Source organism: Saccostrea cucullata, unplaced genomic scaffold (assembly GCF_032062105.1).
Source record: "Saccostrea cucullata isolate Sc308-1 unplaced genomic scaffold, CSIRO_AGI_Scuc_v1 ctg346, whole genome shotgun sequence".
Classification (NCBI taxonomy): domain Eukaryota; kingdom Metazoa; phylum Mollusca; class Bivalvia; order Ostreida; family Ostreidae; genus Saccostrea; species Saccostrea cuccullata.
Genome location: NW_026923145.1, coordinates 60,553 through 84,578, shown reverse-complemented (window position 1 = coordinate 84,578; position 24,026 = coordinate 60,553). Strand labels below are relative to the sequence as shown.

The 24,026-nt window shown below is 33.0% G+C and overlaps 2 protein-coding genes across 4 annotated transcripts in view; one reads left to right on the top strand and one right to left on the bottom strand.

The window, feature by feature from the left end:
- The first annotated feature begins 1,405 nt into the window (after window positions 1-1,405).
- LOC134263284 (uncharacterized) lies at window positions 1,406-2,958 on the top strand. Of its 2 annotated transcripts, XM_062745611.1 has the most exons (3): window positions 1,406-1,511; window positions 1,601-2,451; window positions 2,582-2,958. In XM_062745611.1, exons 2-3 carry the CDS (start codon window positions 1,621-1,623, stop codon window positions 2,681-2,683), a joined length of 933 nt encoding a protein of 310 aa, XP_062601595.1. In that variant the 5' UTR covers window positions 1,406-1,511; window positions 1,601-1,620; the 3' UTR covers window positions 2,684-2,958. The 2 variants fall into 2 exon arrangements, with proteins under 2 accessions (XP_062601595.1, XP_062601594.1); XM_062745610.1 differs by lacking the exon at window positions 1,406-1,511 and having other exon boundaries at window positions 1,546-2,451.
- Window positions 2,870-24,026, bottom strand: part of LOC134263282 (sodium-dependent dopamine transporter-like) — a 35,148-nt gene continuing 13,991 nt past the window's right edge. The window contains exons 1-16 of one of the 2 annotated variants that reach the window (XM_062745609.1): window positions 21,953-22,143; window positions 21,665-21,772; window positions 20,944-21,063; window positions 14,903-15,058; window positions 14,576-14,710; window positions 14,098-14,416; window positions 12,718-12,856; window positions 12,088-12,222; window positions 11,867-11,970; window positions 9,572-9,696; window positions 9,321-9,433; window positions 9,096-9,224; window positions 7,951-8,050; window positions 5,086-5,186; window positions 4,799-4,966; window positions 2,870-4,176 (exon numbers count right to left, since the gene is read on the bottom strand). In XM_062745609.1, the coding sequence (XP_062601593.1) occupies window positions 4,069-4,176; window positions 4,799-4,966; window positions 5,086-5,186; window positions 7,951-8,050; window positions 9,096-9,224; window positions 9,321-9,433; window positions 9,572-9,696; window positions 11,867-11,970; window positions 12,088-12,222; window positions 12,718-12,856; window positions 14,098-14,416; window positions 14,576-14,710; window positions 14,903-15,058; window positions 20,944-21,028 (1,917 nt within the window). In that variant the 5' untranslated portion in view covers window positions 21,029-21,063; window positions 21,665-21,772; window positions 21,953-22,143 and the 3' untranslated portion in view covers window positions 2,870-4,068. Of the gene's footprint in view, window positions 4,177-4,798; window positions 4,967-5,085; window positions 5,187-7,950; window positions 8,051-9,095; window positions 9,225-9,320; window positions 9,434-9,571; window positions 9,697-11,866; window positions 11,971-12,087; window positions 12,223-12,717; window positions 12,857-14,097; window positions 14,417-14,575; window positions 14,711-14,902; window positions 15,059-20,943; window positions 21,064-21,664; window positions 21,773-21,952; window positions 22,144-24,026 lie in introns of those variants that run through there. The other variant, XM_062745608.1, reaches the window with a different exon arrangement.

The following is a 24,026-nucleotide window of genomic DNA, read 5'->3' as shown; positions in this document are numbered from 1 at the left end:
GGGTCTATCTTCAACTTGTGCTACAGTGGGTACATGTACTAATTATGCTTCTTTATCAAGGGTCTGCACAACCGATTTCTTTTTTTAATGACTGTGAAAGATAAATACCAACTATCTTCTTCAGGTGACTTTAGCTTTTCTATCGTCAACTTTCCATATTTATGTAATATTTCCCTATCACCTGCTGGTTTTTATTCCTTTATCCTTTTCAATAGATATCAAAGAACATGTACCGAAAAACGATCAAGATATTCCTACTTTTGCCATGGACAAAGATAAGTATTGTAAGCATTTTTTAAAAAAAATCTCTCAAGGAGAGTTATCTTCACCCTTTTTGAGATTGCAATACTATTCCAAAATTTAATTTAAATTCTATCGATTAAGAGGATACCCAGAATTGGGGATTTTTATAATTCGTAGAAACTTATTGAGACTTTTAATGGAGGTGGAGATCACCATTGGAAATCAATTGAACACAAATCTTACATTTACTTAAACTGTGAAGGACAAAATGAACAGCAATTTACATTGCACCTTGTTCTTCATAATCATAGTAAACAACCATAAATAAGATCAAATGAGCTATTTTTAAGGCCTCTATGTTGAAAATGAAAACCAGACTCCTATAGAAACCTCATGATCTAAATGTAATTAGTTACTGTTACTTAATTCTAATTTTCCTTTATCATTCAACGTGAAGAAAATTTTCCATTTTTCATTAAGTACAAAGCAGATTGTTTGGATTTGAAAAGCAAATAACGCAGAGCTAATAACGTTATTCACTTATTTATCGTTTTTACTTATTTATTTATTTTGCCGTCACCGAGAATAAGGAGTTTTGTTAAATTTAAATTCATTAAATTTTGACCCTGTTTTGTTAAAAGTACATAGTCATAATCAAAGTCGAAATGACCTTTAAGCATTCAATGAAGTCTATTATCCATGGTACCTGATGTCACCTCTGATGTTTTGGAGGTCCATGTTTGTTCTGCTCCTATTTTGTATTGTTTTATGGATTTTTTTTTATCTTGAATACTGTTTGTTATCTCCAGATATTTAATTTCTTGTATTTCTTGATTGTAATTTAATTTCGAGATATAGCGATTAAACTCATGAAAAATGCTTCTATGATATCTGTCCACAATATTCAATGAACATTAAAAAGATTTCAGAGTTTGTATCAGTCATCATATTTTGTTACGGTTACCCCAGAGACAATCATATTCTAACAGGAGAGGTAATTTTGTCAACTTTATTAATGAGTTCAGCCAACAGAACCACTGCATTCTTTTGAACTGTTGAAGTTCGATCCAACCTTTAAATGTACACAATGCAGCGATCAAACGACACCCGATATGAGGATTTAAATCTCTCTGGGTATATATACTTATCACATACTTTAGGGAAAGAATTCTGACAGGTCATTAATGTTCTATATACGCCATTATTGGTAGGCGAAATCTCAAATACGATAGGCTGAGGAAAGGGTAGTGATTCGATTATTTAAAAAGGTACGTTTTTACTACAGCAGATGTGCAAAAAAGTAGTCGATTGAAATTGACTGACCTCTTAAAACCAATAGGTATTTTTGTTTTAATAGGTAGAACACATCCTGTTAAAATGAATTGCAGTATACCGGTGTGTGCTGACGTAGATATACAACCTTTTATGCCGATTCCATCTCCGAATGACGGATTTAGTGCTAGACTTGACGATGAGCAAGAATGTCTCCTAACACAGGTCTTAAATGTGGGAGACAAACTTATAGTGGTTGATAATGAAAATAAAAGACTTAAAAGATTTAAGATCCGCTCCCGGACTCTTGTGGACCAGCTTCTTTTGGATGACCCTTGTGGTGCATCTGTACTTCCTCTTTCAAGTCACGTGATAGTGACAGAACCAGAATTTAGAATTTTGTCTTTCATAAGCATGGATGGAGTGATGGCGTTAAGTTCGCGACGGAAGACGGAAAAGAAATATCAGCCAATTTGTTGTTTGGATGAAGAAAGACTTGTAGTGGGATGTTGCGAGTTAAGAGAAAGTTCTGTGGACATTCTCAATTATATGGGAGTAGTTTTGATAACCGTCAGTTCTTGTTTGAATAATTCTGTAGTATTTCGGACACCGGCTAGTCTGACTTATTTAGCGGGTGATTGTATCATCGTATCAGACTCAGGACTATGTAAAGTGGTGGGAATCGGACTGAAGGGACAGCTAAAGTTTGTTTATGATCCCAAATGTATACCAAGTGGAATATCAGCCGACAAGGACCGCAATGTGTTCCTGTGTTGTTACGACAAGAAAACTATCCAGTGCCTAAAATATGAAAGCAACCGGTTATATTCGACGTGTTCAGACTTTACTGTAAAATGCCCACTGTCAGTGACGTCAGCCAAGAACAGTCTTTATGTAACAGAGGAGATGCCAAACGATAAAGTTTCAATAATAAAGGTATTACAGTTACATTTATTAGTTTTGATGCTAGGAAAATTTTTAAGACAGATGAACTTAAGATACCTCTGGAAGTTTGATTTATTATATTACGATTATGTATTGTAATATGAATATCGAAATTTTTCAGGTCACAGATGAAGAAAAGGCAATAGAAGATGAAGAAAACCCAGTAAATTTATCGAATATACATCTGACGGTTCTAAAACATGATGATGACCTCATAGAATGACAAACACTACATTTTCCAACAAATGTTATTAAATATAGACCGCATTGTCCCGTTTTTCCTGTAAGGATGCAGAATAATTCAGTAAGAAAATATTAGTCAATTGAAAATTAACTTTTAAAAAATATGATATAAGGGAAAAATTGCTTTTTATGAAAACATAAAGAAATAGACAAGAAACACGTTTTCTTCCATTTTTATATTCAAAACATGCTGATTATTTACAGTTTACGAGATTATACATACACAATATCACGGACCAATGATTTACAATGTACTTCCAATAACAACAATATAGAATCACATGACAACACTATACGTACACTATGAAGTGTATCATAATATTTAATTTACAGATACACATATTTTATACCGGTAATATTGACTCTATATAATATCATGAAACAACATAAACATTTCTTTGTATTTTAGGATATACAACACTTTATAAATCAAATGTATCTCTCTTAGAAATATTCTGGAGGTGTATGAATTCCTTGATACATGTGTCTACTTTAATTATTATTATTTATTAGATTACCGATGTTTTCAGTACTTCGTATAATGTTTAAATAGAAATATTGGAAAATGTTTTTCATACAAAACAATGTATACATATACATATATATTTAAAATTAAACAGATCTTATCTTTACCATATAAAAGTCTTTAACACAACTAAAGACGATGAATAATAAGTGCATATCTAATACAGAATGAGTATTATGTATATTATATTAGTCTCGTATGCAGGCAGTCAGTCAGTACACGTGCACTGACCAATTGTGCGTCACTATTGCAACGTTCCACGAACATGGATCATAACAAAAACGTATGTGGTCCATTACATAAAAAAGTTAAAAACAATGAGGTATATTGCAATTAAATCTGAACTCAGTAAATTCATGGCAATTTCTTTTGAATTATCTATTATTAAGGCACTTAATATTATGTACAACGTGCCGATAACATTGAGGTATACATTTTATAATATATGACATCTTTTTTACCTTAAAACTTCACCGTTAGTTGTAACGTTTTAAACAAAACGAAATCCTTTGGCTAAACCAATGCTCTTGTTACAAATCGACCATTAATCAAGATGTCATATTACCAATGACAAATATTTAATATTATGTAAACTATCTTTTAACTCTATACCAGTCTAATGAAAATTCTGTTTAACTTCTTTCACTACAATCTTACCGTCAGTTGCCTACCAACAGTTTTCACAGAGTTCTGTAAAACTGTTTCAGGGAACTTCTTGTCAGTGCGCAGAAGTAATGCGCAGTAACATCTTTATGACTAGAATACAGACTAGAAATACAAAACAAAACTTGGTATACGCATGTTTTGCTACTTTGTGTATTAATACATCCTCACAGCACTTAGACCTTCTCTCCAATGACCATCCCTCCATTCATCCTAACTACCTGGTAGCCGGTCATTGCTTCTCTTCCCTTCTCATTGGTTGGTGTTAACAGGAACTTCAGGCGCTGAAAATTAAATGGGTTTTAATATTTTGCAACTTTTCTTTTGATTTTTTTCTTCTTTTTCTGGTTTTACATAGCAGATACCTTAACAATCAATACGATTTTTAGCTATGATGGTTTAAAAGGGCATATAAATAATAGAGTAAGATGCCTGCGATAATATTTGAAACTGAAGCTTAAAGTCCCTTGAAACATATCAGGAGCAGGGTGAACACGGTGTCTAAAAACATCAGAGATGGGCTTTACAAAAATTCTGGTGAAATATAAATTTTGAAATTTCTGCCTTTTGAAGGAAAAAAAAAAATCCTGAAATGTTGCTTATCTTCAGTTTGGACAAAACACTTCCATATTCTGACCAAAGTGTATTACATGTAAAAGGATTTGACAGCGTTTTTACGATCTTTGAAAGTCACGATCAGACAAACGAATATGGAAGAATCCTCATTTAATGTAGAATCAGGTTTATTCAAATTATGCCCCCTCCTCACCATCTGAAAGGGAGGTACTAGTAATTTTGGAAACCTTGTTTATTCACGTTTTCAATAGACAACTGATTTTACTTCTATCCTGGCCAAAGTGCTCAGGTAAGCGATGTGGCCCAATGACCTGTTGATTGATTTCTTACCTCTGAGGGCGATCCACTAGCTCTTATGAATCCAATGATTGCAAACAGTGGAATACATAGAACAGAGGATAGTGCTATACACCAGCCAATAAAGTTGGCCTCCCAAGGGTAAATGTAGTTGTCATAACTATGAGGTGTATACTGGACCAGACCAAAAATCATAATCCACTGTAATACAAAAGAACCAAATCTTATGAATCGCCAAAATGCCAAAGGAGATCTCAGAAAAATTAATCTCTTCATGTTTGAAAATTATAGAGCATACAAGGAAAATTAAAACACCTTACCAAAATAAATAAAGGTGCTATGAATTTCCAGCAAATTTTCCAGTATATTCCAGCAGGGTGTCCAAGCATCGTTCGAATATCATTTGAAAACCTTTCTACGCCTGTGTAAAGAAACATACTGAATAAGAGTTCCTGAAATATACGGTATATGATAAAAAGAAAATATATAATATTAAGAGATAAGGTAGATATAATACGTAGATCTTTGAAAAGAAACAAAACAAACTTCGGCTGCAAGACCATTTACACGTATACAATGAAATACATGCCGGTAACGAACATAATTCATCCTCTGACAAGACCCAAAGTTACATAAGATAATGTATTAGGAATACTGTATTCACTAAAATTTTGTGACACCTCAGCGCGTAAATTACTTACCTTGTCATTGGTCATTTGCAAAATTATTTTGTTAAAAGAACATTCGCATCGCACACACAAGTACTTTGAAGTTAAAATAAAAAGATGCTTGAGTTTCTGATTGATAAAATCTATGTGTTTTTTGGAGACCAGGTCTTCCAACAATCTATTGGAATTCCAGCTGGTACCATTTGCGCTCTGTTATTATCAGACCTATTTTTGCATTCATATGAAACAAAATTTGTCCAAACACACACAGTTGAAAAGAAAAAAAAAACACTTTGCGTGGCCTTCAACTGAACATTTACTGATATATCAACGATGTATTGTCAATTAACAAAACAATGGTTACTAGTATTTCCATTCTTATGTCCTCCAACAATATAGCCCAGTGAACTTCAATAAAAGATACAACAAAGTCAGACATATTTGTTTCATATATATACATTTTACTTGAAAAAAAAACGTTAATGATTATCTAAAAACAAGGTATATAAATCGTGATGATTGTCAATTTTCAATGGTTATTTCCTTCTTACGCACGATATATACCTGTATCATCTGCATGAAACATACAAAGATACACATCTGATTCAGGATTTAACATTTTACAAAAAGTCCATAAAACAATACAAAACAGGAGCAGAGCAAACAGGGACCTCCAAACATCAGAGGTGGGATCAGGTGCCATGGAGGAGTAATCATCCCTTGCTGACCGGTCACACCAGCCTTGTGTTCCTTGTCATGATCGGGAAATAACGGAAAAATCCGTCGTCAATTCAGTGTATAAATAATGGACTAACAATTAGTATGAAAAACGTAAGTCGGCATTGCATTTGCTGACAGGGACATTGTATCGACCATAGAACTTAAAAAATGATGACTTTAAACGAGACTCCTGATATTTTTGCTTCATCAACTTGTTTGTCAATAATTTACCTCGTTTTAGAAATTGTTCATACGTAGAGCATGCTCTTGCATATGGAATCAACTGAGATACATAAACTCCGTATGCAGGTGATGGAGGTATATTGCTGCATAAGTAGGGGAAGTTGGCGATAGAAAAGTTGAAGTCATCATGTTTATCATAGAGCGTGGTTGTTAGATTACCATTAACGTCTTTTTCAAGTAAAATAACCAAATATGAAACAGATGTGTCAGAGTCGTGGTATCTTTTATCTCAAGCTCACCAGGATGTATCGTATCGACATAGGAATGAAAATTACAATGGTTAATTGACAATACGTCGTCGATATATCTAAATGTCGAGTTGAAGGCCAAATAAGTGTTTTTGTTATCACGCATAAGATTTTGAACAAATTCTGCTTTATATGAATACAAAAATAGGTCTGCTAACGGTGTGCAATTGGTACCCATGGGAATAGGTTGTTGGAAGACCTGATCACCAAAAACAACATAGATATTGTCAATCAGAAACTTTTTTGATCTCGACTTCAGAGTACTTGTGTGTACAATCACAATGTTCTTTTAACAAAATAATTTTGCAAATAACAAATGGCAATGTAAGTAAATTTAAGAGTTCCATTTTTATTAAAAAAAGCGGCTGTCAATGATATCAAAAGGCCTGGGCTTTAATTTATCGTAGGTAATGGTTGTGTATAAAGTGGAAAAGTCGTAAGTTTTTAAGATGTTAAATTTCGTAAAATCTTGTGATTTCAAATGGTCTGCATATGGAGTTTTTATCTCTCAGTTGATTCGATATACAAGAGCCTGCTCTACGTATGTACAATCTCTAAAGCTAGGTAAATTGTTAACAAACAAGTTAACAAACAAACAACAATAATAGCAGTTTCGTTTAAAGTCATCATTTTATAAGTTTTATGGTCGATACAATGACCTTGTCAGCAAATGGAATTTTTCACCGACTGACTGACGTTTTTCATACTAATTGTTAGTCCATTATTTACACACTAAATTGACGTTTTTTTTTTGTTTTTTGTTTCGTTATTTCCCGATCATGACAAGGAGCACACGGCAGGTGTGACCGGTCGGCAGCGGATGCCCACCTGATCTTGATGTTTTGGAGATCCGTGTTTGCTCTACCCCTATTTTGTATTGTTTTATGGACTTTTGAGCTTGGATATTGTTTGGAATCTCCATATATTTCATGGTCATAAGGTGTTTATAACCGAACCCAAATTTTCACTTTTGGTTATTACTGTAAATGAATGTAATCTTACATATTGTGAAATACACGATAAAAATATTATCGTGCGTTAAACGTCACTAGTAATAGCGCAAAAATAAAGTTTTCGAGAAGAAAAAGTAAAATTAAGTTATGTATAATTTGGACTTTAAACAGGAAAGAAAATTTACTAGTATTTCAAACATCTCCCAAAATATTTGACCTTAAGGATGATACAAAATCAAAGTCCTGATAAACCGGACAGCAACTTGTGAAATTAATTGTGATTCACGTATTTGTTTTCTAAAATCCATATAAAGACACTGTTACTATACAGTCACAACTGTTACATGACATACCATATGCCCAGGATAATACCAAACTCTCAAAAAACACTGCAAACAAGATGGAGTAGCCCGCCGCATACTTGTCCATCAGCGACACAACGTAAGCCCCGCCCTGTAATTATAAAAAAAACATGGCAAACTTCTATAAAATTGTAAACTGCGAGAACAAAATCTTCATATCAGATAACTTGGAGCTGCAGATTTTTGACACACTTAATTCTGTAATCAAAGGTGTAAGATGCACTTTGCAATGCCTCTGGTTATTTTTGAGAATTTTTGTGTGAGAATCGGAGAAAATTGGACAGTAAGTGGAATATAATATATTTCTAAGACAGCTTGATCCGATTGTCTTGTTCCTTTTCAAATAACAGCTGGGCTTTAGGGTTTTGTTACGTCTCTAGTTCCATTTATGTCTAGCCTATAATTTAGGCAAAAACAATTGATTTCCTGCTTCAGAAATGTATGAAGGTCTTTATTGTTACTGAGGATGTGAACTGGTAGAATACAGCCTTTAGCAACAGACTGCAAGTATAATACGTTTTATAGAGCTATCTACTGTGACCGTATTCATTTTAAGGGCCGACGAATTTCCCAGGAATGTCTAAGTGATGTTTTCAATATATTTTACCTGGTAATGGATCGCCAAAAACGAAGGAAACTCTACTTCCTTCATTATCGCATAACTAATTCAATTCTGAAGTATCGTTCACAAGTAAAACTAGACTAGACAATGTTTTATGGCAATTTTTCTTTAAGATGGCTTAATTATCATGAATCCATTATAATGACTTTACAATTACTGAAATCTCATATCCACTACATTATATAGAGCGATTAAAATAACATTAACCTGAATAAGATAAAAAGAAACTATATATCTATTTTATCGGATTTTTTTGCATGAATTGATGATGTCTGGGACCTTCAAAATCTATGCATTTTTTTCAGTAAGAAATATAATATCACTTTTTCTGATCTTTGATTTGAGACCACCTAACTCGATACAACGCATAACAATACTGAGAAAATATTGGGAAACGGGTGAATGTCATTTAAACAATAGTTTAAGAAATGTTTCGAAAATCCCATAAAATGTAACTAGACAAAAAGAAGGGAAGAACAAACTAGTTGTGTCTAAGGAGACTGAATTGGTTTACCTGGGTACAGAATGCCAGCCCTACTATCATATAGAGTGAAAACAGAGCTCCTACAAATATCTCTCTGTGTTTCCTCAAAACCGGAAACTCGTCAGAGATGGCAGTAATGATGGCTTCCGATCCTCCAAACTAGAAGAAATACGCATCGTAAAATAAGTTCATGGCTTTGTTTTAAATGTCAGGTAAAGTTAAAAAACAATTCATTGAAAATCTTATTTGACATACCGAGCTATCCAGTCCCAAAGTCAAAAGCATCAGAAAAAATATAATGGACCAAAATGGTGCTGCAGGAAGAGTTGCTATGGCAGCTGGGTAAACAACAAAAACGAGACCGGGACCTACAAAAATTGGATGAATTTACTGATACTGATATTTAAACTTTGATATGTATATTTCAGACAAAAAGGACGATGAAAACTTGTATTTTTATCATCGATTGAAATTACTTTAATTTGAAACAGAATAACAATCATTACCTTCCGTGGCAACCTTATCTATGGGTAAATTGGCGGTCTCAGCCATATGACCCAAAATCATGAAGATGACAAACCCGGACACGAAGCTTGTCATGCAATTTATACTGCTGGTGATTAAGGCATCCCTGTCAAAAAGAAGAAAGCTTAATTAAAAGAACGCTTTATTTCTCTAAGAATAAAAAGTGAGAAAAAATCATAACACAATATTGAAACAATTAATCCATATGGACCTGAAAACTGAAGAATTGAAAAATATAAAGTGAGAGGAGAGTATTCTGTAAAGCCAACATACGAACGGAACATTACAAGAAAATAAAGCAAACTGAATAAATATTGTAAGGCCAACAAAAATGATTGAAGAGTGAAAAGTGGATAATGTAAATTGATATCACGTGAATGAAATAAAATAAAAAGTTAACAAACCATGATCGACCTATGATCAGAGATGTTTTACAAATAGTACAAATCGGTAAACAGTGCATAACATTAAAACACCAGGAATTCCAGAAGTATAGGATCAGGTGCCAAGGAGGAGTAAACATCCCCTGATGACGGCCATACCCACTGTGAGCCGATCATATAGATCAAGCAGCTGAAAATCCCGTTGCCAAAATCAGTTTTAAAAGGCTTTTCAATTGATATAGAATATGTTAATAACGACCAAATGATAAGGTTATCTCTGCTAACAAGGTCATTATAACCACCAAAAACTTTTGGAAATGCTGACTTTAAAAGAGATGGTCAAAATCCTCATAACTTATCTGTCAGAGGCTTGTCTCAGATTTAAAATTGATGAAATTTAGAGCAAACTCTCGGCCATCTCACAAGTTTGGGAACATTCACATCATTTGCAGATGAAATAAGTTACTTACATTGGTAAGTCAACTCCAAACATTCAAGTGAACTTGAAATAAAAAGATACAAAAGAATCTGATATATATATATTTTTTTTCATATCTGGTTTTTTCAATTTAAAAGAAGACGTTAATGGCAACATAGTAATAAAACTTTATTTAAGCGTGATGGCTTTCCCTCCTCAATTTCCCTTACACATGTAGCGGTATCCATGTACATTTATCACCAGTTAATATGTTTCCCAGTTGATCAATTACTAAGAATATGTTCTATGGACGAACAATTTGTAAAACTTGACAAGCTACTGCAAACAAGTTGATGTATCAAAATATTCAACAGTCTCGTTCAAAGTCATCATTTAGCAATATTTATGATCGATTCAATGACCTTGTCAGCAAACATAATCTATCAATAAGTGGAATACTGACTGACTTTTTTCACACTTTTTCACAGTGGACAATTGAGTTAGATTATACAGTAATTTGTTATCTCCATATTTTATACCCAACGAGATATTAAATAAAAGAATATAAATTGAGAGATAAAAATGTTGTAAAGGACAATACATGAATGAATCAATAGAATAAAACCGTTTTCAGTTTGTGTGTGTGATATAAATAAAATAATATAAATCGTAGTATTGCGTACAAGAATGAAGCAATATTTCAGTTCGTGTGTGTTAATCATTCTGTGATATAAATAATAAGATTATATCGGTAGTGAAATTGTGTTCTTTAAAATAGTAAATCAAAGAAATTAGCAAATGTAAAGATTCATTAGCGGTAAAAGTCAATTTAAAATAGTTCTATAGATTTCAAGCTTCTCTCACATTTTGAGAAAAAATTCTAGATAACATTTATGATAGAGAATATTAAAAAAAGTTTTAGTGTTTTACGAAAGCTTTCGTATGAACCGTATTCACCAACTTAACCGAATTAAGCAGGCATATTCTTACAGATTTATGGTTACCATATAAATAGAGAACATTGGAACTAATTGACTTAAGTCCATCTAAATAACTTTGCACTTAATTCTCTTCTCTAATAGTTGTCGTCTACAAATAAAACGCAACAGTTGTCGTAAAAGGTTTTGACCGTAAATCAGACAAAAACAGCACAACTTTATCACTCTAGCATTGGAGAGGAAAGTCAAATTTTCCGAAATAATGTAAGAAATGCATTTGTACGAGTTAATTTTATATAATTGAATGTAACATCTTGTCGTTTGCTCCAATAAACTGTGGCATCTTGCTCTTGTGAAGGATTTTTCTTTAATCAAATACTTTTTATGTTTAAAAATAAACAGCTTCATTAGCTTCAAAAATGACTCCTTAACATCAACTACATGTACTCATTTGACACACAGAAAAGTATGACAAATCAGTCACTAATAGTTCCGGTCACACAAATTAGTTGTTAAGAAAAATCTAAAAATACAAACCTGTAAACATTATTGTTGATTTGATTGTAACTGGCATACGCCAAAAGGACCCCAAAACCAGGTCCTAAGGAAAAGAAAACCTGCGTCGCCGCATCAACCCAAACCTACAAGTTTTTTGACGTCATTATTTTTTTCTTTTTAAATCTTTCTTTATAGTATAAATTCGATTATCTAGCTGATTCTATTTTGCCTTTAAGTTTTCTAAAGATTAGAAACGTTACTTCAGAACTAGCGAGTCTGGTGAAGTTTGGGGTTAGGTAGTATTGTACTCCTTTATCAGCGCCCTCTAGCGTCGCTCCACGAACCATCAAAATTGCCAAGACCACGTAAGGAAACAGTGCAGTGAACCATACAACCTAGAGAAAAAAATCAGAATGCACAAGTTGTTTATAAAATACCCACAGAAGTACAAACGCACAAACTACTAAACCTGTTTTTCTTCATTTTTCTTTACACAAATTTACACGGACAGTATATAAAGAAGACATTTTGATATCTGCACAAGTTTTGATCTGCACTTAACATAAATATTACACAACTACTTAGCATTTTATTACGCGGCATATTTTACATGTAGTTCAGTACATAATGAATGATTTGATCAATGCAGAGTGGGATTAGGTAACAAACTCTAAAAACTAAAGGACATGACTGAAAAACGAACTAATATTGAATGTGATTGCAATTATCAAAATTACTTATTGTTCTCCTTGACCACCCCTTCTTAATTACCAAATCAAGGGTTGTGATTGCAACCACGTGGAATAAAGTGAAAATTGAAGCATTTGGAGCTGGAGAGTCGTCGTCATTAGAAGGTCTATATTTTGTTGATTGTAGATAATAGGTCTTACTTTTCCTGACATCTTTATTCCCTTCCATAAACTGAAGTAACAAATGAGGTACACCGCTAACAAGCAGAGGGCGATTTCCCAGTTAATGGAGCCCACGTCAAAGATTCCGCCACTCTGGTCCAGCTGTAGGAATCGATTGCTAAAATAAACGAAAAAGATTTGCTTTGTCAAGGGAATTTCAATGGAATAATATTTAACAACCCAACTTCAACATACTGGGGTATCATATGGAACTGTCTCATGTAGCATTCTCCTTCTTAAGTGTACATGTAAGTAAATATGTATTCATTCATATCAGGTTGTCAACCCGTACAAAATCAAGCGACATATAACTCCATAATGATATTGAAACTTCGGAGTAGTGTGAATACCTAAATATATTTCTGCATGAAAATAAAACTGTTCAAAATAAACACTGAAAAATTGGAAAACTTTCATTTTTTTTTCGTCAAAAACTTTTAGAATTGTTAAGGGATCACATTCTTTGAATAGAATTTTGGCCCCCAAAATAGATAAAAGCTGTTGTTGCCAAGAATACGAGAAAAAGGAAATTTCCAAAAAATATGAAATTTTGTAAACACAATTACTTTCAACATAAATGAAGCACCGTAAAAGTCAGTTAAATATAAAGTAGACGAATTATACATTCTAATTTGTGCTTGGTGTCTACACACTTACAATCATAAAACTAGATACTGTAATAGACAATAATACGCAAACTTAAATGTTTGCTACTTATTTGTAATCACCTTTATAAATATATAGGTATCAAGGGAAGAAGTCACAATAATTTTATGTGTGCCCCAAAATAAAAACCGAAATTCTGATACCTAAGTTCACATTTCAAAATACATCAAAGATTTTTTTCAAAATATGATTGGTAGTCGAAATTGCAAAAGCTTGTTACACCTCTACAGGACACTTCCAATCATAATTCCGAAATATGATTTGGCTACTAAAATATGAAGAGGAGTTCAGGGATTAGATGTGTGTAGTTAAACACCGTTTTATCGCTCATTTGGCCCTTAATGTAAGGTTGAAAAAATTTCAAAATCTTTCGGAACTCAATGAAGGTACGCCAATCACATTCCAAAAGATAGGTTGGGCTATACTAATACTGGTTAAAAAAAAATCTAAGATCCTTTTGAGGAACAAGAAACTGTAACGGTCAGACAGACAGATGGTTTAAGATAACTACATTATTCCTGAAATTGCTTTTAGAAGAGCGTTAACAATTCATTTTGAGAGGAAAGGTTGGATTGAAAGAAGAGAACATACGGATACCCACAATTTTCCCCAGTAAGAAATAAAGAGGAATAAGCCATGAGACATACACCTCCTAAAACGTGTACAAAACTATATGGTATATTGTTTTATTACTTGAAATACTCCTCCGCCGGTGAAATCTTCCTCACATCTGTAACATTTGTGCTGTTTGTAATGTTATCGTTCACTATCAATGTAGATATTGAATTAAACACAGTCGTTCCTTCTAGAGTCATGTTTGAATTGTTTTCACTACTGGGCACAGCACTTGGTTTTCCTTCATAACAAAATTCGGTGTTCCATGAATGACCACATGACGCCCATGGAAGCTCACTAGTGAAGGAGGAGAACAGGAAATGTATGGACCACGCTATAACCACGTTGTAGAAAAAGTCTGTATAAAATGCGATCAAAACCACTGCCCATCCGATCCCTTAATATAGACAAAAATATAGATAAAACTATTCAGAAAGATGAGAAAAAAAAACATACGAATATAAAATGTACTCAATTGTCAGGAAAAACAAGACAGAAACATATATTACTTGATTTTTAATTGAACAATGTTTTATCACCAAAAATCAAAATTTACCTTTAAATAATGGACATAAACGACCCCAGCAAGTAATTGCACCGGTTTTATTATATTGACCGAGTGCCAGTTCCATGTAAAACAAAGGAATACCGGCCAGACACAGCATCAAAAGGTAAGGAAACAAAAAGGCACCTTTAAAAGAAACATTTTAATGAAAAAGAAAAAAGCGAAATAGGTTAAGTTTTACCAGAAAAAAAGTATGTGACGTCAATTCTAAATACATGATGCATAAAAGGCATATATTCCTTATATTGAATGTGTTCTTTCACAGCTTCTTTAGTAGCCTAAAGTAAAGTACATGTAGTATAAAAATTGGTCAGTTACCTCCCCCGTTTCTGTAGCACAGATAGGGAAACCTCCACACATTGGCCAAATCCACGGCGAACCCAATGACGGACAACAGGAAGTCGATCTTCGTGTCCCATGTCTCCCTCTCTTTGTGTTCTGTCTCCACATCCTCTTTCTTCTCTACCAGAGGGTCTAATATAAAAACAAAACGGACTGTTATTGATACTATTATGATGTTCTCTGGCAATGAAAAATAAGTTATAGTCAAGGATGTTGGCTTTTGATCAAAACCTTAGTGGAATAACATCTTATGTCTTCAAAAATATATCATTCACATTGTAAAATTCTATCTATATAAAATAAATGTTTAAGCTATTTGGCTTCCATCTTGTTTTTTATAAATATTTTGTAATCTATGTAAATGTTATTGCTGTTATTCTAAAGGCTTTATGAAATATCTATGTTGAGAGCTCTGGAGAAGACTTAAGACTCTAAGAACCACAACCAAGCGCTAACTTATAGTAACTTGAAACGAATGTCGTATGGTTCGAATTTTTGTTATCACATATCTTACAAATTGGTGCAGGCTTCATTTGTCACCCTATATAGTATCTTATCTATATAGCAAAATGGCTATGCTTACAAACGTTTCACTGTCCTACGTATGCACAGCAAACTTAAGATTGTTGCTTGTTCAGTTCGTTCTGCTGCTACGGCCATGTTACAATAACTACTGTAGTCTATTGTTTATGCATTTATGAATTACTTGCAGTTCTCCAAAGTATACATTCTGTCTTGTATGCAGAATTCCTAAACGTCCTTAACTCATTTAAAAAGATACATTACAGGAGACAAGTTCGCTGGACACTGTAATAATTGTCCTGTAATACAGGGCTCAGCAAACTTGTCGTTACTCCTTTAAAAATATCAACTGCTTTAAAGGAGTTGTACAGCTTTAAAGTATTGTACATCACATTCTAATAACTGTATAAACTTTCAGAAAATACAAAATCAACACGTAAGACTTTTCTACTCTTTATACAACCATTCCTCACGATAAATTAAAAACTAGTTTTTTTTTATATCATAGACAAACGTTTTTTTTCAATTAAAATAAAATTGTTGTTGGTCATTAACAAAATCAATAATCTCTGAAATTGATTCTACACAGAAGTATCCTGAAGTTGATATTAAATGGATGCTGGGGTATCTAATTGAGAACATTCATGTAGTTTTTGGAGAGAACAATCTTCTGACAACGTTGGGAACTAAAAAGTTTTTATATTCCATAAAAAAGTTTATTCAAATCTTCTACAAGAAATACGAGTACGTGGAGTTAACGAACAGTATTCAAGCTCAAAAGTCCATATAAACAATGCAAATCAGGAACAGAGCAAATACTGGCCTCTTAAATCAGGTGCCATGCAGGATTGAGCATCCCCTGCCAACTGGGTATATCGCCGTGTGCTCCTTGTCATGATCGGTTAATAACGGAATATCCATTGACAATTCAATGTTTAAAATAATGGCCTCACAATTAGTATGAAAACCTACAGTCAGCATTTGGCTTAATGATGGATTGTATTTGCTGACAAGTCATTGTATTAACAATAGAACTTACGAAATGATGACTTTAAACTAGATTGTTTATGGTCTTTTTCATCAACTTGTTTGTATATAACTTACTTTGTTCTTAAACCGTTCATACGTAGAGCATTCTCTGATGTATCGAATCAACTGAGAGATATAAACCTCGTATGCAGTTCATAAGGGCAATTGCTGCATATGTAAGGTAAGTTGACGATACATGAAAAAACACTTGCCCCGGCCTGTTAAATTGATCTGTCAATGAACATTAGTTTTATCCATTGATATGTCAACACAATACCGTCGACACTGTATCTAAATGAAATTAAAATAAAAAAAACACCACTGTCTGTCACACCGGTTTCATATTTGGATGTCTTGCAACTATAGACGATAAGGACCCATTAAAATCAAAATTATATTTCAAACAAGATGATCTGCTTCTCCGCCGTCAGCTCTCCCTACTTGTGTATGTAATATTCCGCTTTCACCTGCATTTTTATGCATCCAAATATAGTCAATACTCAAGAGCATGCTTTAAGTATGAAAAAAAAGTTTAAACCAAGAAAGGTTACTAAAAAATAAAGTGATCTTAGAGGAATTTCAACAACATCGATTAAAGCATTTCGAAAACTCTACATGGTCGTTATAATGGCATTCTTAGCAAATAAGCACAACTATCATTGCGTCGTTTCACCATACCAACTGTCTTCTTCTCCATTGCATTTTTATAGTTTTTTGTGCAGATTAGGATTTATTTTTAGATCGATCACTTTTCGTTTTTTACATGCCTTAACTAATGAAATTATAAAAAAAAATCACAGTAAATCTGTTTTTAGTATTCCGTCTCCTAAGATATGTTTTTTGCCATATATGTTTATAATTATAATCATTTAAGGATAAGGTTTCATTAATTTTGTTCCGTAGTTTTTTTTAATGCAAAATGATTAATAATGCAAAAATTGGTTAAGTAGCATTTACCAGTTCATTACACACGTGGCGCCATAATTGAAAATATAATGTCGTATTGAAACTTAAAATTGTGAAAGTAATTTGATTTTGTACTTTAAAAAAAGGGCGTGTAGATTGAAAGTATTCCAGCGCCAAAATAAATGGGGAAAAAATAGCGTCAATATTTTGAAATGTTCGCGTGAATAGACCTGAAAAGAACTGCAAGCCACCTGAGAGATTGTTCTATTTTCATTCGAACACAATTAATCTAGGTAACCCTGTTGAATACACATTGATAAACATACAATAATAGGTATCAGCATCTGTTCTGTATAGATTTCCAAACAATTATACGGCTTTTCTAAATTACCAAGTTTCGGGCCAACCCGCAGTATTACAAAAATTTCTCGTTTTTATTAGTTATATCTGACTATCCTCTACAAATATGCTTTTGATAATGTGATCTATAGCATTGTGCTATAAAATTCACAACAGATGCTCATTTCAATTATTTAAGATTTTACTGTCCTAAAATCCCCCGTTACCAACCCTGTCCACTTTACTCATGTTATTTTACACTATGTTCTCTGCTATAATTAACCATTTTGCAACAGGTTTTTTTTCTTACAATGAGAAAACCAGGAGAAAATCTGAATGAAACAATTTATGATGTGTGATAGATATCAGCGCACATTAAATATGTTTTCAGTTGGCTGCATGATATATTTATTATAGATATATACAACGATATCACTAAAACCTTTCCAGAGGAACAACATTTTATAAAAAGTAATCGACCTTATCCTTCAAGAATCTTTGGATACACAATTGGTAGAGCTATCTGTAGGAATTTATTTCATTCACAACAAATCTTATACAGATTACAGATGGAAAGTGTGTTTTCTATAAGTTCCTGATGATAATGTTATTTCCTGATTCCAGTCAGTGATCTTTACATGTATATGTTTGGTTATTTTTACGAGAATTCGAAGTAACAGTACGTTAAAATAGAACTCTCCACTCTTTATGTTTACAGGTCACTTGTCCAGTCACTGTGACTCTTATGTCTGAAATGACCTTTGTTTGAGGTCATAGCATATTCCATGGTCAACTGCAACATATTTTCTTAATTAGGAGCATTAATAATTCTTGCTTTACAGAGTTTTTGTCGAGACAAGGTCGTTGTACGGCCAGTCACTGTGAACTATACCTTGTTCAAATGTCCTTAATGTAATTCATGTCATCAGCAACCGCGTTGTGTCAAGTTTAAGATTCAAAGAGTTCTCTCTTACAAAGAGAGGACTTACAAAGAGGCAGAAAAACCTACAAGTATGCCCAATAAACTTAGCTGAGGAGGCCATAGTTATCATAAGATTCGCTGTAAGAAACTACATTCCAGAGATTTAAATTGTATTTACCCCTTACCCTTTCCCCTCAAATCAACCTTATGAAATGAGATTTAACAATGGTTTTTAGTTTTACATTATTCTTCAACAAAACTGATGGCATCATATATTCCCTGATGTCTCTCCGCAACAAATGAGTTGCACAATTGTGAAACTAAAGCCTCTGACAGAACGCCTGATCTTATCTGCTCTCTCTGATTTATGAACTCAAATTCGCATCGCTGATATTACTGATATTAATTTTTAAATCTAAAAAATTATTAGGGAGTAAATTGGCATACAAAACTTCGGGGTTTTTTTCTCTCTTAATGTTCCTTGAACCCCATTTAACGAATTCATATATCAAAATCCGACATGATTTTGCAAATTGTTGGAAGTTTTTCTGAACAAAAAGACGTATACTATAAAAGAATGTCCTCGGTAAAGAATGGAGCCCCCCTCCGATCTGTTCTGTGTCTTTGTGTTTGACACATCACAAGAGACAGTGGTGACGTGAAAGAGATGTTTCACATTGAATTGGAACAAGAGTGTTAGATTACCCATTTACTGACAGTAAGATCTGTTCAACAATACCAAAGTGTAAAAATATCTCTTTTAGAAAAAAAGAAATAAAAAATTTCTCGTGAAAGAATTTTTAAAAGTTGCCCATCATTGAAAGACGTCATGAAATTATGTTTAAGTATATTCAGTGTAGTTTTTGTTGCATTATCCTAAAGAATGCAACAGTTGTGCACATATCAATAGCTATCACTGATTTTATTAGATATAAATCATTATATGTTTTATTCAAATGGAAATACGATTGAAAAGCCTGCTAATTGAAACATCAAATCATTTAGCTCATAAATAATATTAAATATGAGCTTTAAGTATTCTCTGATAATTTTTACTCCCATGACCCAATAATATTCATATCCTATTCATTCTCTTTAGTTTAACACATTTGATTTATTTCTAGTGCTAAAGTTTGCTGTATTGGTTTTTTTTCATGTATCAAAAGGCGAAAAATAAAAGTGAAGAAAAATTTGAAGGAATGAAGGATTTTGTTTTGGTGAAGGGAAAGTAATATGTTCTATGGATTTCTTGATGATGATTTTCATTAGAACTAATGCAAAAAATCGCCGCTACCCAGGCATACAAACCAATACAGAACGTCAACACCCACTGTAGCTTATTGGAATTTTACATCCGATTAGGCACACGACTGGATAGAACGTCTGTTTCCGCACTGAAACATTCCCCTAGTAGTATTCCAAAGATTGAAGGTTGTATAGTAGTTGTAATACTACAAGGCCTTACATGAAAGTACCATTAGTGGTTTGCTGATTGACCGCACAGCGACTAATATTTCTGATCATGACATAAAGAATATTGTAATAAATAGAGAAAGATTTTTACATTTTTTTTATTCGGATAAGGAAAGAGAGCACACTTTCACTTTTTACTCTGATTTCCTTCTACACCAAGTATTACCCTTGTTGCAAAGCCTACATCAAGAGAGAAACTAAATAGGGTGGACAACATTTGTAATTAAAGTTATTTGAAGGAATTTATAATCCATATCAAAGATCAAAGGCAACCGCCAATTCTTCTTTTTGGACAGTTAATTTGTTACTGTACAAATTATGACCATGAGATACGTTGCAAGCAAAAAGTGCATTTTCTCGGTAACATCAAAAGAGGTAATCTGCAAATGACATTGGCCATACAAATAGGCAATTTTGTATGTATTAAACAAAGCAATCACATTACACAAACAATCGAATGAGTCAATGAATGTTGTTCTTTTGCGTGAAATTTACAGATATAGAAGCATCCTTTTATTCATAATATTTTTTTTTTTACATATAAAACATTCAAAACTGTAACAATATATCTATTGAGAACGGAAGGACATAAAACTTTGCGATTTTACAAACAAGTCATGCAATTCCTAGCATCTGATATCTTTATAAGAATAAATGTCAACTTCATTGGTGTCATCTTTTACGTATATACTTTATCAAAGTGTATCTTCGTATGCAATTGAATCCACCTGCTCGACATTACAAACCCCAAAAATGCAATGAAAAGGTGATAAAGTTTTCTACTGCTTTCTATCATACATTATTTCAGGTATGCCTGTATGCCTACCTTGGGGTGATTTTTGGTTGTTTTCCATTGAGTCCGTGTGTTGGTTAGTATCCAGGGCTGTGCCATCTGAATCCTTCAAATCCATAATGATTAAGTCACGTCATTCATAAGTTTTCAAACCTTTAAAATGAGAGAACACATCTAAATAAATTTTAAATAATCCACTTTCCACCACCTAGAGATGTGATCTAAAATATTTTCTTTTTAATAGTTTATAATAAACTCGTGTAACTTTGTACAATTCATTTTATTTTACAACACAATTAAAGAAAGCTTAATCATAAATTGAGCACTGTTTATGCATTCAGTTACTTATCAAAATAAACAATCAGAGATATTTCGGTACAAATATGTGATTAACTGTTTCTTGCCTATTGCATTTCATCAATGTTTTTCTTATCTTGTTATGTAGGAAATATTTTGGTCATCACAAAAAAAAAAATCATCCTGCTCGATTCAACAAATTGTTTTAGCAGCTGGGAGCGCAGCTCAAAGATTTCACGTCTGTGAATTGCAAGGGCGAATTTGTTTTCTGTTTTGAAGTATCGTAAACTTACAACATTTTTATGTTTTACGCTATTGTTTATCTTATCACCCTTGTTGCAGACAGGGAAAATGTAGAGGTAAAGTTGTTTTAACACCGTGTGACATCTGATGATAATGCATATTGAATTTGTCAATAAAAGTGAGATAAACACGAATAAAGCTGAGAGCGACTTACTGTTGCTGAAGTGGTTTTTCTCTGTTCCGTGTTGGCCTCACCGTTGATTGCATTACAGACTCTCTCTTATACCATCCTATCACGCCTCACTGTCACTGATCAGCTGACCTAATTTAAATTTAAAACGAAAACTATTAAAGTTTTCTATAAAGGTATTCAAGAGTTTTAAATCTTGTCTCAACAGCCTTATTATAAAATGGAATGTACTCCTTTTCCCCGAGTAATTTTGTTCCTCTTAATAAGTTTACTCGGACATCGGACAGTTTGTTTGTTCGCCTTCTGTATCACCTTTGTGTGGGGTCACAAGAAACACCTTGTAATGCTGTCCATAGTGAAATCTGACCGACAGAAACCATCAACTATCCTCAGCGTCTGTCAGGTTAACATATATCTGTATCTGCATTAGGTCTACATGAATTTGGACACCAGAACATGTATCATTGCACAGGTAATCCTCACACAAAAAATCCAATCAACACGGAATTTGCTTTACCGAAAAGTCTACTTCACTGATAACTTTCTTTCACTTTTTGTGGAAGACGGTAAAGATTGTTTTTATATTAGGACACTTAATTCAATATTCAGAACATTGCAGGTCATCAACAAGTCCTCGCCTGGACTATGAAGACCTAAATAGAGTTTGTATAAGAGATTAAACTGTGCATTTAAAATCAAATCTTTCTTCCCTTACTTCAAGTATATCAAAATACATTGCAGAATGCTTTCATTCTCAATTTCTTCTTATCAATTGAAAAGAAATTGATTCTACAACAATCTATTAGACCTGAAAGATAAACAATGCAGAAAAAAAAATAGCGCCTTTCTTCCGTTAGAAGTGATACTTATTTAGTTAAACAGCTTTATGTTTGGTCAAGTCACATAATTTGGTGAAAAGTACGAAAGTTCAGTGGATGTTTAGAAAAGGTTTAGATTTCTCATTGCAGAGTCCGGGGATATTTTCAAAAGAGTATTCTACATTAAAAATAAAATTTTTAATTAGAAAATTTTCTATTGAAGAGAAATTTTTGAAAAAAAATACTACTATAATTCTTCTGTGTGGGAGAAAAGAAAATTTGTTTGTGGTTTGTATCTCTAATGTTTCAAATTCCAAATAAAAGTAAACTAAATCCAATCTTTTCTTATCTGTTAAGCAGAGAAAGGAAATTGAGGATATTTCTTTACAAAACTAGAGAGGACATTAACAATGATTCGGGAATGACCTTGACCTAATTCAAACTATTCTGTTCATTTAAAAGTACGACGGTATATAAGTTGTTGCATAAAACTATGAAAAGACAACATAATTTGTCGTGTCATGTTCTATTTCACTACAATGTCTTCACACGTATGTGTCAAATATTTCAAATTACACCGCCAAATAATAGTCATGGAATATACAAACCACATGGATTAAGGTATATAGGTTTAGATCAGATTTCGTCATTTAATTAAGTTTAAAGGTAGATCCCAATGTCTTTTTAATGTATAATAAATCGCGGTGTATGCATTTTCTAGCACGGAAACTGAAGCCCCTTGTTTGTAAGATGAGCATTCCGAAATAAAATTGCGTCTACGACACAAAAATGCAGATAGTACTTGTAATCCTAGATAGCACAATAACCTTACCCCAAACATTATTTACCTAAATTCTTGACAAAATATTTGTATTCGTATATCCCTCTATGCTGCAGCTTGATATATGTATGTAAGTCAACAGCTAAGGAGCAACACTGTAATTTATGCATTTTTTTTTTAAAATGTATTTTGAAAGCACTTTCCATATCAAAGGAGTTAATTAATTCAATTTAATTTTTTTTTACTTTTTGTTTTTCAAAAATGATTTTAATTTCTTTTAGCTACTTAATAAATAAAAAAAAGTATAAGATTCTGTTTAATTTGCAGTCTTTTCATAATATCGCCTGTGAAGAAGGAAAACTTACCGTTTAAAAAACTTTTATCTCCGTGTCAATAAATTTTACTACAACACTAGTAAGAATATTGGATGCAGAAGGTTTAATATTTAACTTTTTTCTCACGGCACATATTTAAATCATCGATCTCAATCACGTGAGCACTTAATACATTAGCGAAAGAATTGGTGAGTTCTAAGCGTACTAGCTACAAGGATGCAGGATAAAGTCCCTCCGCGCCGGACAATTAGTCTATCAACATTCTGAAACAGGACCTATTGTAAATCGGGTCAGACCAAAGATAATACGAACAAAGCCAAACCCCCGATAGAGATAAAGGCAGATAATTACCGAACATAAATTACTAACTGCGGATTTAATTGATGTAATAAATAACAATATTTACAAATGGGGTGATGATTGCGTATTGATGATATTGGGACTTGGACCAC